The sequence below is a fragment of the Ambystoma mexicanum genome, chromosome 7q (genome assembly GCF_040938575.1).
Source record: "Ambystoma mexicanum isolate Mex_15411 chromosome 7q, UKY_AmexF1_1, whole genome shotgun sequence".
NCBI lineage: Eukaryota > Metazoa > Chordata > Amphibia > Caudata > Ambystomatidae > Ambystoma > Ambystoma mexicanum.
This window is the reverse complement of record NC_090941.1, coordinates 1,103,210,661-1,103,227,890: the sequence shown is the minus strand read 5'-3', so window position 1 is coordinate 1,103,227,890 and position 17,230 is coordinate 1,103,210,661. Positions and strand designations below refer to the sequence as shown.

The 17,230-nt window shown below is 44.1% G+C and overlaps 1 protein-coding gene across 2 annotated transcripts in view; it reads right to left on the bottom strand.

Moving 5' to 3' along the window:
- The window catches only part of RRP8 (ribosomal RNA processing 8), a 290,217-nt gene that overhangs the window by 225,784 nt on the left and 47,203 nt on the right, over window positions 1-17,230 (bottom strand). For both annotated transcript variants that reach the window (XM_069640472.1, XM_069640471.1), the window contains one exon: window positions 13,221-13,373. In XM_069640472.1, the coding sequence (XP_069496573.1) occupies window positions 13,221-13,340 (120 nt within the window). In that variant the 5' untranslated portion in view covers window positions 13,341-13,373. The remainder of the gene's footprint in view (window positions 1-13,220; window positions 13,374-17,230) is intronic.

The following is a 17,230-nucleotide window of genomic DNA, read 5'->3' as shown; positions in this document are numbered from 1 at the left end:
CATGAGGACCTCCCGCCGAGTATCACCACCAGGGGGACTATTAGGTGGCAGCCTCACTACCCTGGACTCATGGGAAGGGGCTCCCCCTCAGGGACAAGTGATGACATCTCAGGATTCGACACAGTACGCATTTAGTTGTTCCAGTACTGTTGCACTGAATTTTATCAGACTTTTGGGGGCCCTCTCGGCATGGTTTCCCTCTAGGTACTAAACAAGTATACAGTTTATCTGCAAGCTATCTGCTTTACTGAATATTCATGGTTGTGGGGATCAATGCGGCTGCTTATCTTTTTGCTTTTATGTGTCCAGATTAAAGTAATTGTGTTGCCTGTGTGTTTTTCTCCCCATCCCTTGAAATTATAAATGTAAAGAGTTCTCAACCAGGCCTTATATTTAGGGCTAGGAACGGGAAATGTCTATATAAAAAAAACAGTAAGTGTGTTTTACTATCTACACTGTATTTACTTTACAATGTTCAGTGTCATAAACTGAACTTCTGGTGTCTACGCAACTATGCATTAAAGTGTACATTTTTCAGTATGTCCGTGTATTGTATTTTGGGAATTATTAATCTACTGGGACTAACTGCAACAAGCAACCGAAATTCTTGTCAAGCCTCGCTGCGTTTGGCACCACTGTCACATCCTGGAACAAAGGAGGATAGCGACGCGGTCTCCAAGGACTTGCATTCAGAGCATTAGTCTCATCTTTGGCATGACCTCTGAGGTCACGCGCCCGGGTTTACAGGTTTGTTCCGACAGAGAGAGAGCTTGCAGTTCACCGTGTTGTTCCCCTTTAGGTCTGATGCTGTGTTACCCTGTATTGTTATCCTTCTCCCCTACCTAGCTTTGCCTTATCGTGCCCTTCCTAGTCTTCGCCTTGTGCCATTCCTTGGATCAATAGTCTCCTCTTAAGTCCACTATGAAGTTACTGAAAAGGCCATTAAACCCAACCCCTGCTGCTCCAAAGTGTGTTCTCTGGTTGTGCAGAACCGGATTGCCAGCGTCCGATACAATTTTACCACCACCAATCTGCTGGTGTTTTAAGGAGAGCTTACCCCCTTGTGTGGAGAATCCTGCAGATCCCCCACTAAAACCATGCCTAGAGTCTCCTCCTAGGTGGCGAGGAGAGGGCAGATGCTTCCTGAGCCCCAATCCTGGGGGTGGTGCACTCCAGGAAGATCATCTGGGTGAAGACCTGGCATTGGGAGGCTGTGAGATTTTGCAGGGTGAGACATGGTATCGGTCCTTGAATGATAGTAAGATTCCTCCCGGAAAGGTTACAACATCTAGTCATTCTAAGGTTAAAAGCAAGCCAGTAAAATTTGGGGAAAAATGGCTTAAGATGTTAACTTTCCAGAACCATTCTTTTATACCCATAAATCCTCATATCCTCCACAATATCAAAGGTATGCCAACAGAGTGAACATGTGACATTTCCTAAACCTTTTGTCTCTCAAAGGGCTACATCTTATAATTCCTCTCTTAATACAATGGGAAGAAAAACCATCTTAAAACCATTTAAAAGAATTAGAGAAATCTAAAATTCCCAAAATAAACTGCAAGCCCCAGAATCCCTCAGGGACTGTGAAGAAGAGGGCTGAGGAGGCATACAGAAGTCCAAATCAGGCAAGTAATCCTAATGGCTTATTGCTAGGTCAGGCAATTAAGCCTAAGGGCCTGGGCCTGAACCCAATTAGCCCATCTGAGGGGCATAAAAGGCTGCAGCAGGGAGGAGCAGGAGAAAGAAGCTGGAACAGGAGCCGGAAGGTCAGCAGAAGTAGCAGAGCACGAAGCTAGTAGATCACAAGGAATTGCAACCACAGAAAGGACACCGGAGCAGAGGAAGGGCAGATTTCATCTGCAGGCTCTGAGAGTTGGTCCTGTGCTTACAAACCCCGCTTGGCTTGGACAGCATTGGAAGGGACTGGAAGCAACAGGCAGTCTTTCCAGGCGTGCCTCATTGCCGTGAATGCAGAGCTGAAATTGCAGTTGTTACCAAGGCCTATGTGCAGAAGCAAGCCAAGGGAAACTGGAGAGCAGGAGAATCTACCTAGATGAGGCCGCATCAGAGACTAGTGCAGCAGAGGGGTGTGGATCCCAAGAGTGTCCGTAGCAGAAGCAGGAGAACAAACAAAAACAGGAAGCATCAGCAGCCCAAAGTCGCTGTAATTGGGACCCGGCAAAGGAAGCTCTGTACTCCTGAACAACAGAAATACCTTGCCGGTAACTGTAACCAGCTTTAATTATGTGTATACATCTAAGAGAGTAAGCGTTAACCGCAGAAGTGGTAAGTCTTTCGGAGAAGAGAAATGTACAGGAAGGTAACACATTTATGTAAAAAGCTTGCGTGTAACGAAAGCCTCTCTTTTCCCTAATATTCGAAATACCTTGTTAGCGAGCGGTCGTGTGGCTCCTGTTAACACAGAGAACATCGCTGGTAGCTTAATTGACATAGAACTGACTTTCCAGAACAGATGAAAGCACGGTTTAAAGAGACTGCGCGAGATACAAAGTTTCCCAATAGATTGGAAGCTGCATGCTCACCAAAAGGTGGGAACACCTCTCTTTGAAGTGGTAGTTTATAAGCAAAATGAAATTGCATGTGCCTAATTTCGTGTTCAGTAAGAAGTCCACATCTTGCAACATATTAAAGGCTGAAGCAGAAATCGTAGCAGTTGTTGAAGCTAAAACAAGAACAAGTATTACCCAATCCCATAGATTGAACTCTATAAAAGTGAATATCGTTGAATTAAGAATTATACAGTGTTCTGAAGTTGTTCAAGTTATTGTTACTCAAGATTCCTCTAAATTAAAGATCATCCAAAGCTGAGAGAGTGTCACAAAAGCTTTGGGCAATTATTGGAGGAAAGTTGTATATGAAGCTGGGGAAGGGAACGGTGTACTTGTTAAAAGAAGCGGTTTTATAGTATGCATGGCTGAGACTATATGAAAGGCGAAGAAGTGGTCTGAAAGCTAGAAGCAGACTTTGTGGTAGCCGCAAGACAGTCAAAGAAGCTGCCCTTTCTCGTCATACAAGAGAGAAGAGTGCCTTGCCAACCTGTAGAGGTCCAAGAAGTCTTGTGGAAGTTATTGAACATTGAAGCGGCAGTTGTAGCAGCAACCCTTCTTAAATCAGAAGTTGTAGTAGCAGCAATAGAACTGTGGTCGCTCATATGCTTGTCAGAATTGGAAGAAGCAGAAGCTGAAGCCAAGTGTGGGTAAGGGAGCTTGCTCTCAGCTTACTAAGTAGAAGCATCCTGACAAATTGTGTATCAAAAACAGTGCAGAAGTTGAAAGCAGGGAAGTTGATGCAGGCAGAAGTGGTACTTTTGTCTTCAACTTTACCTATTCTTTCCTGGAAGGAAGTCATCCAGGAAACCCCATTGTTGTTATTATTTCTTTGTGATAGTGTAAAAGGAGAATCTTTTCTTCCAACAAAGTGAATAAGATTCATTTGCCAGTGAATCTTATTTGTATGAACCTTTATGTCTTTGGAACTAGTCAAGACATTGGTTAGACTTCTGGTTCCTTGGCGGAAATTGACTTTGAGACATTTCTGGGGAGCAGGATCTGCCCAGGAACACTAGAAGTCAAATACACAGTGTTTGGGAACCTTTTATTTTGTTTTTTTCTAATGTTACCTTGAATGTTTATGTTGTCTAGTCTGAGGGTTAGTTTTGTGAACGCTAGGAGGTGGTCCAATAGATGATAGGTAGGGAATCCCCTGGTAGAGTAGGTTTAGTTAGGGTTTATTTTATGATTTAGTATATAAAAAAAATTCAATTTCTGAGAAAACTAAACACAGTCGTGAGTCTCACATTACTGACTCCTCACACCTTTTATATGCGTGAAACACCGACCACGCGTCAGCTGTTAGCTTGTGAAACTTTTTTCAAACCACCAGAGTCATCTGAAAACTGTGCTAAATGCAAGGGTGTGGAAGGAGGAGACCGGCACACAGGAGGTAGGTTTCTGGATAAAGACTTTTAATGGTAGTAAAAGAAAAAACCCTGTCTGATCCTAGTTCTAAGAGGGGCTTCCCTAGCTCAAATAATAGGAGTGCGTCCGGTTGTCACCTAATGGAAAGAGTCCACCGTCCTGTGTCCAAAACAGCATCCAGTCATTTTATCGCAAACATTAGAGTGGTACATAACAGAGCGGACAAGAACACAGAAAGACACTGAAAAGATTAAATAAATATATAGAGGGAAGTGGGGATAAGGGGTTAAAATGGGTAGGGATGGGGTGGTGTTCTAAGGGTGGAAGATTGGAGGGCTTGGAAAGGGTCCACCCAAATTTAAAAACAAATAGAATTCAGGGTTTTTCTGTGTTTTGCCCTCGATGAAATGTACCACTCTGTAATTATGGTCGGTAAAAATAAAGAAATTAAAAAAACAAAAATCACATATAACCGTCCAAAACCTATTTCCAACCCTTACACTATAAGCTCTAACTAAGAAAGAGGGGTGGTCTTCTTGGCCCAGTTGAATGGCTTCTTTCTTCAGGATGATAGCCGAAATTTCACATCTGGGTGATTCAAAATGAAATGTTCTTAAGGGATACAAATCGCAACTCTCAAAAAAGGTTACTGGGATTGAGGTTCCAATAAGGCACACAGAACAAAGTCTTGTATCGTCACAATGTCAAGAGAAGGACCCCCGTCCCCCATGTAATTTCCACAATGCTCACTATGTTCACAGCCTACCTGGTTCACTATCCTGCAAGGCACCGACTATAACAAAAGTTTAGTGTGTAGTTTGTTATTGGGTGTGGATCTCACATCTTGGCTCTACCAGAATCTTAACAGTTTGTACCTGGTTCACTATCAAACCAGGTATTCTTGTCAGGTCCCAAACCCCTTTAGCTTCTTTCTCTCAGGTCCCAGACCCCTTTGGGTTTCTTGCCCTTGGGATCTAGAACCCTTTGGCTACTTGATCTCTATCTGGGCAGCCCTGGTCTTCTACGCTCCCAAGGACTGCCACGAAGAAGATGGCTCTGGAGGACACTCCTTATTGGATGCAGGTCCCCGACCCGTGTCCCACTGCAGAATAGTCTGTGTTCCCGGCAAGCCTTCCGGTTTCTCAACCCGCCTCTGGTTGCTCACCGGTCTCAGTCGGCTGCTTCTGGGTCTCTCACCCCTGTTCGGAGACCTCCTCCTGCTTTCGAGTTCTTCAGCAGCTTCCAGCTATCTCGATCAGCTTTGTCTTCCTGCTTCCAGACACGGCCCAACCACAGTGGAGCTCTCTGGAGCATCCCTGCTGAAGGGTAAGCGTCCCGTCCTTGGTTGCTTCGCCCGGCTCCTGACCATTGGCTCCCGCAGCTCTGGTCTCCTCCAAAGAGATCAATCACTGATTTTTATTTTCCCTTGTGTCTTGGCCAATACCAAGTCCACAAAGACTGGACTGCTCAGTACGAGTCACAGATGTGCTCTCTATGCATCCACACCTCCTCCTAGTCTCAGTACTGATGTTGAGGCTTTCTAGTTAGTTGGATTTTTACTCGTTCTAGTACTCCCAGCCTTACTGGTTTTAAGGAAACAGATAATACTAGGGATGGTGTTGTAGGGGGTTAGAGAGGAAGGCTGGTTAGGTGGGCCCTACTGGCCAACAGACTCAAAAAGGTTATAGACAAACTGATACACCCGGATCAAACGGGATATGTGCCAAATAAAAACATTACGTAGTTTATAGGGATTCCCTCGAAAATAAAGGGACGACTTACAAAAGCATCGACTACAAACAGTCGAATGCCAAAGCATCGAAAACCTGTATTTTACATGTAAAAGTGCAATTCCATCTAAACCAGTCCATCAACAATATTCATGGACTGGTTTCAATGGAAATGCACTTTTATATGTAAAAAGTAGCATTTTCATGCATTTTTCCTAACTTTAAAACGCTACATGGTGCTGTCCAGTGCTGAAATTTCAGCACTGGCCAGCCCTTTGTACTGTTTTTTTTTACATTTGGCCCCAACCCAAACCCACAACCCAAACCCCAACGCTAACCCTAATTTAACCCTTAAACTCACCCTAGCCCCAACCCAATACTTACCCATAACATGTAGATGGAACCATCACATTTTTTTCAAGGTTTCAAGGGAATGGCCATTCAAGGGAATGGCTTTTCGATGTCAAGTACTCAATGGATTGGTTTTCGAAATAATGACTGGATACCCCATTACGTGGAACCTACATAGGCTACATTATGTTACTGACCAAACCAAGGCCAGTAGTAGCCCGTACACAGTAGCCTCACTGGACGTAGTGAAGGCTTTAAACTCTGTTCGATGGACCTGGCTTTTGGCTACTTTGTGTAAATTTGGGATGGGACCTGCATACATTAAATGGGCACGGCTACTGTATCGTATGCCAGTAGCGAGGTTGAAAACTGGTAAGCGAGCCCAAGAGGTGAAGTCCACCCGATTGCTGTGACATTTAGGGCCTTGCCCTAAAGTTAAAGCTCACTCCCGTATACCACCCAGACCTACCGATATATGATGTGATAGGTATCCCACTCTCCCATGAGAAATCATTTAAAGAACACTTCCAAAGACTGGGGATACAGAGATTGGGGGATGTAGTGGTGGATGGACGATTTAAATTATGGGATGAGCTACGGGCACAAGGGGACCATAAAGCAGTGACATTGCTCCTTTACTACAGGCTGAGAGGGATATTGAGAACAAAATGGCTCGACTCTCCAGAGTCCCACGTGGCTCAACAGTATGTAATCCGACCTTTAACGGCCAGGAAACTAGTTGCCACAGATGATCAGGAGTGAGAAGGCGATACAGAGACAGGGGTTTAAAGATACTTGGGAAACCTCCTTGGAAGCAGCCCCGAGTGAAGACCAATGGAAAATAATATGTAGGCAAACAAGGAAAATCTCATTGAACGCTAGGTACAGACTGGTACACTACAACTTTCTGCACCAAGCCTACTACACCCCACATAAACTCAGCAAATTTTACCTGGGAGACAATAGTATGCAAGATATGCGGCAAAGAACTAGCAGATTTCTATGACATTGGCATGTCCCTGCATCAGGAAGTTCTGGGAGGAAATTGAAGGCACTACGAAAGAAATGCTCCCTACGGAAAGAACCTACTCACCGACACTGTGGCTACTAGCGTTAATCGGTGACTGGCCGTGGGGATAGCCAGGTACATAGTAGCCAGAACCTGGGGCAAAACTACACCGCCTACATTTGCAGCCTGGCTAGATAATATGAGTGTGTGAATTTAGAGAAACCAGGTACACAATGATGCTACCTCCTCCCTTACCCCCTCACCCCATAAGCCGTCCATTGGACTACTGGCCTCCATTTCGGCATTATATGTCAGAAGATGCCCAGTCAGCATTGTCAACCGAAGCGAACAAATAAAGCTTGATGAAGTCAAGATGGGTGGGGGATGGGGACACGAGTGAAGCAACTGACTAGATTTTCCACAAAGCTAACTAACAAGAATCTTGAGTGACGCCCACACATGGCAAAAAGAGATCAGGGTCTTTGCAAAAATGGTTGAGTCGAGGTAGAGGGTAAAGAGGGGGGTGGGTCAGGGTTAGAATCAATGAAGGTTTTAAGGTTGTAATGTGAAGAAAAATTAATAAAGTTTAAAAAAAACGGTAAGCAAATATCAGAGCAGTGGGAGCTAGAGAAGGGCACGAGACAGGGTTGCATGTGGTCACCTATGCTGTTCATACTAGCTCTAGAACCCCTAGCGGCTTATCTGAGGAAGGAGTACCTGGAGGCGGGCATAGGGATACTTGTGGGTGGAACCTGATCTCCCTATATGCGGATGACATGCTGTTATATTTACAGCACCGGGAGACGAACTTGCACTATATACTGGAGCGCTATGCATATTTGTCAGGGATCACAGTGAGCAAGCAAAAATCTTGTGTTCCCCATTGCCGCGTACAGCGGGAGGCCAGTGCAGGCGCTACCGGTGCTCCCAATACGGTGGGAGAGAGAGACATGTTCAGGTATCTAGGAGTGGACATTTGTCATGACCCCACTGTTGAACACGCACACACAACACGCAAAAAGCAGTGGACAATGTAGCAAAGTCCAAGGACTTCTGGGCTAGGTTGCCACTCTCGCTGATGGGGAGAGCAGCACTGCTCAAGATGGTTTTTCTTCCCAGGCTTCTCCATTATTTCACTAATATCCCATACAAGATCCCAAAGGCCGCTTTTTATGAAACTTGATGCCGTGTGTCGGAGGTTTCTATGGCGAAACACAAAATACAGCTTGGCACTCACTAAGCTACAGAAGCCTTATAACCAAGGTGGGATCAAAGTCCCCAACTTTGAAGTGTACTTCGTGGCAAGTCAGTTACAGTTTGTTGAGGGTTGGCTGTCAGATCAACACACACAAGACACCCCACTGTTACGACCTGTGTGCACCAAGAGGTAGTATGGATAAATAAGACACATCCAGTAACACCCCCGCCCCTCCTCCTGGCAATAGGCAAAAAGAATATGGTGGAGAGCGTGCAGTTTGTTAGGCAGTACGTCACCCTACTCCCCCCAGATTCCACTAGTGGCTTTGCGGCCAGATGATAGGCATGCTAGGTTAATGGTGAGGAAGTACTGGGAGCCCCAGGTGGTTGCGGACGATTGGAGACACAGAGTAAGGCAAACCAGTGCAACACTTGCAGCAGAGACAGGGTTACACGGGGGGCAACACTTATTGCATGCCTCTTTCCTTGCACAACTGAAACACAAATGGCCAATGGGGCAAGGGGAACTTAAAACAAGATGATACAATAGAAACACTTTGACATTTTGGAGGGAGGACATGCAGTATCGAGAATATATGAGCTAATTATGGAGCAAGGCAGGGATAGGTTGGTAACGACCCGCCAAGGCTGGGAAGGGGAATTGCACAAGCCAATGTCAGATTCAGAGTGGGATAGGGCACTAACATACCACAAAACTGCTTCCAGAAATGCTCAATTCCAGTTAATACAACTATACATAACTCAGAGCATATTTAACACCCCATGGAATTGCAAAGTTTCACAACGCTACAGAACAAAGATGCCCGAGATGTGGATTGGTAGATGCAGACATGGTGCGCATGTTCTGGGCATGCAGCGTGATCCAACAATACTGGGGCACATAGTACAAAGGCAGGCAAGAGCGGATTTAACACTAGATATAGAGTCCCCTACTGCATGCGTGCTTGGTATATTCCACAGCCACAGCATGCAGAACATGTTAACAAGTTGAAAGACCTGGTATATATTCTAGCGAAACGCAGAATAGCAATGCACTGGAAGTCACGGAAAGGCCCAGAAGTGCGCGAGTGGTAGGATTACCTCCAGAAATGGCCGAATGCAGAAACTTCGCCTTGGCTTGAGGCGGCTCGTAGGGGGCATAGCAAAAAGGTGGGTCTAGACTCCTGGAGAACGATGCTCCAAGAACTGTTTGCTTTGGAATACACTATAACCCAAGTGGAAGAACTCAGTTCACAAAAACCAGCAGTGGGGTAAGGTAAATATAGGAGGAATTTGTAATTACTGTTGCAAGAAGATAATAACGAGACAGGCATAGGCAGTTAGGGGCGGGAAGGGAGGGGCGTGAGTTGGGGACAGAGACTGTATATTGTGATGATTCAATGGCATGTACATGTGTATATGTTATGTAAAAAGTTAATAAACATTTTTTTAAAAAACATTAACCCAAGCCAGTAGATCAATCCCTGTGAAAGCGCAGCCAGCTCAATTAAGAACTGAACACCAATATTTTAAAGATGCTGAAGTTGTCATAAATTCAGAGTCCTCCGATACAAGGGTGACAAGGTTACCCAAGTCTGGAAGAGTGGCAATTTTGGGGCATTTACTGGAGACAAGGTGTACATGAATCTGGTGAAGTAAGCCTGGTACTTGTTAAAAATAAGTAATTCAATCTGTAGAGCCAGTGCTCCAGATAAGATTTTGAGGTGGGAGTATTTTACCCCCTATTTTTAAACTTTGAGAGTAAATGTGATTTTAAGAGTAAAATGTATGTGACGTGTGCAAAAAGTGTATGGAAATCATTACTACGCGGCAGCTTTCTGCATTGTGACAGAATACACCTTTCATTCTTTCTCTACGGTCTGGCCATTTGATCTCATCTGTACATATTTAAATGTTGAAAACACAAAAACCTAGCCAATTACATAGTAAATCAAACATGAATTGCAATGTGTGTTTTGAGGTTCGATAGCAGAATGGTCTTTTGATGTTTAATGAAAGCCCTCATTTCCTGGAGCCATTACTACCCAATGGTATAGCAATGCTATTATACAACAGTGCAGGGAGGCAAGGACTCCATGCTAAATTCTATATCTAATCTCATGGTCAAATGGTTATTTATATAGCATTTTTGGCAAAGCGCTGTACATAGAAAATATTTATCACAATTATCACCGAACCAAAGTCGGTACTCCTGTATTGACCTCGTAAGGATGAAAGGCTGAGTTGGCCTTGCCAGAATTCGAACCTGCAACCTACAGATCAGGTACAGATCTCAGCAGCGAGTGCTCAACTGGCTGAGCTATCTTATTGGCTAACATCCTTCAGAGGTCAGTTAACTGAGTATCGACTGAGGTATAATGATGACAATGCCTAGATGTTGGACGAACCATGTATAAAGCGCTACATAAAGTTAAATACCTATCTGTATTATCACAGGGACAGGTTTTGCTGAGTTTCTATTTCAAGTAACTTTCATTTGTTTGTTTTTTAATAGCACTTACGCTTCCTGGAGAGTCAGGTTTGGGATGTTTTAATTGTAGACTTTAAGATTTGAGAGGCTAGAACACCTTTGATTGGTGTAATGACAATCACTCACCCTTTAGCAAAGACTCTGCTGCCACTGACCATTTATAGTAATGTACCCCATTGACTGCAAGGTTGAATGGATGTAAACTAGACGGTGCAGTCATTATTTTACCACTGTTTTTATAATTAGAGTGAAAATTAAAAGTGTAATAATGATCTGTCTCCGCATGATTATGCACACAGCACAGGAACTCTGAATAATACAATTGTGAAATACTGTTTAGCTTTCATTGGAAAAGAAGCATCATTTGTTACAAAATTAATTCTCAATTGCAACTTAGTTTCCCATCTTATTAATTATACAATCCTAAAATGCTAGGAAAATAAATATGCACAGTGCTTCTATTTGCTCCATGAGTATTAACATAGCATAATCTGAATGGAAATACACCATTCCTTTAATCACAATATGCAGTTTCTTTTTTTGAAAAGCTTCAGAGAAATACATTCTGTTTGAGGCTTTTATCCATGGCATGGCTTGCAATTACATCCATGTAGATCAAAATCAAAAGCAGCGTTCTGGTTTGTCTCAAGTAACCTGACCTTTGCACTGCCCTCTGCTCTAATCTTGTGTAAATGTACACAGGAAAATAATAAAGCTGTCGTATTGCCAAGATTTTAATGCGTAAAAAGGCCAGGTACGCACCCTATCTGGAGGTCTGTGTAGAGCCGAGACTGTTCAAGCTGAGAAGAAGCAGTCTGGGAGCTAAAGACAGATGTGATGGTAGCCGCAAGACGGAAAGGAAAGGCAAAGAGGCTACCCTCTCTTGCAATACAAGAGAGAAGAGTGCCTTGCCAACCTATAGAGGTCGAAGAGTCTTGTTGAAGTTGCCTAAACTACAAAGTCGCAGTAGCAGCAGTAGAACTGTGGTTGTTGATACCTTTGTCAGAACATTATTATTTGAAGTAGCAGAAGCAGTCTGTGGGTCAAGGGAGCCTGCTCTCACAGTATCAGAGGCAGAAGGAGTTGCTAGAGAGAAAGCAAGCCCCAACAAGAAGAATCCTGACAAACTGTGTCCAAAAACGCTGCAGAAGATACAAGAAGAAGAGTTGTTGCTAAGCAGAAGTTATACTTTTGTATTACACTTTACCCATTCTTTCCTGGAAGGAGGTTATACAGGAATACCATTGGTGCGGTTTTCTTTGTGGAACTTGGAAAGGGAATCTTTTCATCAAAAGACCCAAAGCTGAAGAAGGAACGGTTACCAGTGGATTTCTGTTTGTGTGAACTTTGTTTCTTTGGAACTTTTGAAGACTTGATTTAGGATTTTCTTTTCTTTGGAGAAAACAGACTTTGGGACATTCCTGTGAGAGCAAGATCTGCCCAGGACAAGTAGAAGTCATCCAAGACACTGGTCATTTGGTAATCTTTTATTTATGTTTATATGTTACTCTGAATATGTGTTGTGTGTGGGGGGTTAGTTTTGTGAATGCTAGGAGGTTTACCCTTAGATCCTATACTAGGTAAGGAATATCCCCTGGTAGAGTAGGTTTAGTTAGGGTCTATTTTCTATTTTTGTGTAAAATAAAATGTCAAAACGTGAGAAAATAAAACCTAGTTGTGAGTCTCAGATTACTGACCCCTCGCAGTTCTCCCTGGATTGTCACTTATCCCATATGGGGCTTCCCATCCCATGAGATCCACCCGCTGAGTACCACCCCAAGGGGGACTACCAGGCAGCAGCCTCCCCTCCCAGGCCTCATGGAAAGGTGCTCCACTAGGGGAAAACTGACCACATGCAGAGATTTGTCAAATAACCTTCCGGTTTATCATAGGATATCACTTTATATAGTTAACCATTTGTAAACCAGTGGGTTCATCTACTATTACCTTGCAAACCTTCAGTGTAACAGACTATCAACTTGTAAAGCCATTACTATGTTAACCACCAGATTGATCTATTAAAGTGTAAATCTTGAGCTCATTATACAAAGTCGAGTTGATTTGTTGAATAATTTCATAATGCATTCATTATATCCATTTATACATTTGTTCAGTAAATATTATTTACATTAAATCGAAGTGTAAGATTCATTAACAGGTACAATTGCTAGAGAAATGAAAAATTGTTTCTTGGTGATGTGATTTTAAACTCATTAAAATATGATCTGACAATATGATCAGACAAGTTGTCATGAATTTGGCCCAAAAGAATACTTTTAGAGTTTAAGTAAATCATGTTTATAATCAATCTGTAACAGCAGCGACAGGAAAAGAAGAATCTTAAAAGTAGGACGATGTGTGCGCATTTGAAGTTTGCCCTGTAACCTTGTGAAAACGAAAGTCAAAAGGCCCAACGCGGAAGAGCTAAATCAGTAGAGCTATACAGGTCTTCATTCTGGAGAAACCTGTGGAATAATTTTAAAAGACCTGAGATCACTCACCCCTGCCTGCTGCGACGCAGATCTGGAGCTGCTACTGACACGCAGAGAGTTAGTAAGGGCTTGAGCATCTTGGCTGTCATTCCAGTCCCCCTCCTGAAACATCATAGCAGGCAGGTGCATCCACTCTGTGCGTCAGTCTCTCTTACACGATCCCTGCAAGAGAAAGAAACCTATTAATGCAATGATGAATCCCACACTGCTCTAGAATATCAAACCAAAAAGAAACTCTCCAAATTGACAAACTGCCTTCCTAACTCGCCACAATCCTTCACAATGCTTGTTAGGCAGAATCCTGTGCAGTGCCCTTAGGGACCACTACACACAATTAAGACCACAGGTGGCAATACAAGTTTTACCTTTGGTACAAGCCTGTACTACTATGTAAAAGTGGTAGCACAGAGTATGTGAGCAGTAGCAGAGATTACACAAAGGGACACAATTACTGTGGCTCAAGCAAACACTGACTCAAGGTTTCAGGTAAAAAATATAAGTATATTTATTTTTAAACCATTTGTTATTAACACAACACTACTATTAAATTTAAAACCACACGTTAAATACACTACAACTGACCAATTCACTTTGTACGGTATAAATCAAGGTAAGTACCATGTGTCTGAGAGAACCGGTGTTACGAAACAATACACGTTACCGTGAATACGATTGCAAACACTTTTTGACAGTTCAGTCTACTAAATAAACGCGTATCCGCAGCAAGAAATGCTACCGGGGCAAAAACACATTTAGCACCCGAGATACCAAGAAAGAGTTGGGGGCAAAAATCATAGGCAATATGTTAGGTAGGCAAACAGAATCGAAGAACACTCATAGGCAGAAATACAAGAGTCAAGAGGCCGGAGCCAGTGTCAAGTGGAACTGGGTTCCTGTGTCGAGGATCACACATCGGATAGTTCGCGATTCAAAGTTGCCAAAAGTACTTTAGATATTGTCAAATGTTCGGAAGCAAAAGTTATAAGGAGGGAAAAATAAGGGCAAGCCTTATAAGCGAGAAATAGGGATTTCACCCAAAACTCCTCAAACAGGACCCAGTACCTTTTCAAAGAAGAAGCTAGCGCCACGGCAGTTGTTCCTGGTAGTTTCCTGAAGACCCACGATTCCTGGATTTGGCAAGAAGAAGGATGATTAAGGGGATCTACACCACACAGGGATGAGGACGGCAGCAGCGACAATGAATAAAAGGGGCGCTCCTTAAAAACAGGAGAGGCTCTTCAGGTGGCTATCCAGACCACAACAGCAGTGTGCAGCGATTTCGACCACAAAGGCGACCTCTGGCTGAAGACGACGAGCTGGTTATCCCCACCATGCTCAAGGGAAGAAGACTCCGGACTGGATTTCCTCTTAGTCGTTGAAGGGTAGATAGCTCAGGATTGCAGCAGGGCTTCACCGGTACGGGATAGTTGGAGCAGTCAACCTCTCCTCCGCTTCTCTCTGGTTCCTTGTAGTTCCAGTGGCGACTCTCTGGCTTCCAGCCCAAGAGACTTGCCTTTTATGCGAAAATCCCATTCACACAGCCTGGCAGTCAATCACACAGCAGGGCGGTTGTCCAGTCCGGACAACCACCTCAGCCAATCATGAACAAGTGCGACTTGGGTTTCCTTGGATACCCTGTGCAGGGGGTGACTACACCCCTCCCTCACTTCAGCCCACCTAGACACCCTGGCGCCTTCAGGAGGACTTCTTGGCAGAAGCCCGCCAAAAGACAGTGAACAAAGAAGGCAGACCTGGTTTGCTGCGCAAAGTAAAACACAAGAAGGATTTGAACAAAAAGAAATGGCGAATAAACAGCACCAGAGCCAAAAGAAAAAGTATTTGGTCAAGTGGGTTTAAGTTCGAGGCTAACACAATAGCCTAAAATATTACCAGTTATATAAGAGAACCGAGGTAGAAAATTAGGGTAGATACCACTGCCACCAGCCATGTCTAAATGTTAAAAAGAGCGAAACAATCCTCTACAAGGTACAGATAAAAAGGGCTAAGAGTTAACCCTTCCAGTACTCCATGTAAGATGGGGTGTAATGGATCTGTGGTTAATTTGACTAAGTAAAGTTCATGGTAACTTTACCCTTTTCTGGGGGACAGTAGTCCGCCTCAGAAATGGAGTCGGTGGGAAGTTTGAACGACAACCCTGTGTCACTGCACAGAAGGTGCTGTGTGACACACAAAAGATGGGGGCTACTCAAGTGGTGTACTCCAGAGTCCACCATCACAAAAACAGGTAAAAACGCATAGTAAAACACAAGCAAGAGTGGTGAAAAGCTCACACTCGGTAAACCAAGTGGAAAGAAATAACTCCAGAGATCCAGCAAAGTTGCTGAGGGACTCACTAGGTAGGGGAAATTAGCCATGAAATAAGAATTCTCCCTAACAATGCACTACAGTCCATTACCACACAAATACGTCAGTAGCGCTTTTTGTAAGGCCTGCTCTTAAAGGAGAATTTGAGTTAACATAGCAGGAGGAGGAGGTTGCCCTAACAGCCAAGCAAGGTTTTATGCTTCCTTTAACACCAAACAATAATTGTCACTCATTCCTACGTTGTCAACCACATCTGAATGTGGCTCATCTTGCCATTTACTTTCAAATCTTCATTCTCAATTCCTTGAGAAAACAATCCAACTGACTGGTAGCAAGACCAGAACAGTGCCTTTACCACATAATAAAAAGAGAGCAAGACCTATGGACTTGCATTTACTTACACATTCAAAGTCTTTTTCCTGCTTGAGGCTTTTGAATAGCTCTTCAGATATCCGTTTCTGCTCATTCATTATTAAATTAATACATCTATCACAATCATAGTCTCTTGGCTTAATTATTCGCCCTCCCGGCAGCCACCCTCTCCTCCAGCACACCCGTGTACCTGCATCAGCCTCAGGTGACTGCGGGAGTCAGCGCATGCTTGGGTAGGTCTATATCCTCTCTTTGCTTCTGCTTCCCGGTTGCTGTTGCATCCCTCAAATAAAGGCGGGTGGCAGCTTTCCTCACTTTCTATCATCCAGGTTTCGGAATAGTTAGGGAGCCCACCACGGCACCTCTGGTTACGGCACCTATTTGGACGGTTCCTTCGTTTCCATCCTGACAACAGTACTCCCAATGTCTGCTACGCTGGTCCTCTAGCATCTACGATTTGCCTTCCCCGCTTCTCATAGTGTGCAGGCTATGCAACTGCACTCAGTTCTGCCTCTTCTTGGCGTTCTGACATCAGGGAGCTTCCCCGGCTTACCGCTTTCTCTCTCACTTACAGTGTGGGCCTCCTCGTCCTCTTTTTGTAGCAATTTCTTCTTGAAGTGACATCTCCTTTATTTTTAGATAACGCGTTGGCTTCCCAATTACCTACGGTCAAACCGAAGGAGGACACAGTGACGCAAGGCCATCCCATGGATGGAGATAAAGTGAAGGGGGAAGTCACTCACAGTGAAGTCCCAACTTGCCAAGACCCCTAGGGAAGGTCTTGCAGAGCGGGCTCACCTCCCTAGCCTCAAACGGGGTGGCACCCCCTTGGGGAGAAGAGACTAATACTCCTGATTGGTCACACTACCTATTAAGATATGACAGGTTCAGTGGTATGCATTAATTCCACATCTTTCTGGACTGGCTGAGGTGATTGCAAGCAAAAACAATAACATGGGCAAAAGCAGACTGAGAAATAGGGAGAGGAAACGGTCGGGCGTGCAGAAACCTGAAGACAGTAACAATTCACAACTGAGCAGAAAGGGAGCCCTAGTTATCAATCACAGAAAGAACGCTCCAGGCTTAACAAAAAAAGCTTCCCATCACAACCGAAAACTAGAGGTCGGATTATTGCTGTAGCCTCTTGACAGGCATTAGCAAATCTGAACTAAACCGGCTCCAGGCGATTCAAAATGGGGCTGTGAGGGTCGTTGTGGGCCTTGCAAGACGTGACCACGTCACCTCAGCCAGAAGAACTCTGCATTGGCTCCATGTGGAGGAGAGAAGTCGTTATCGCCTCCTTTTGATCACCTTCTATTGAG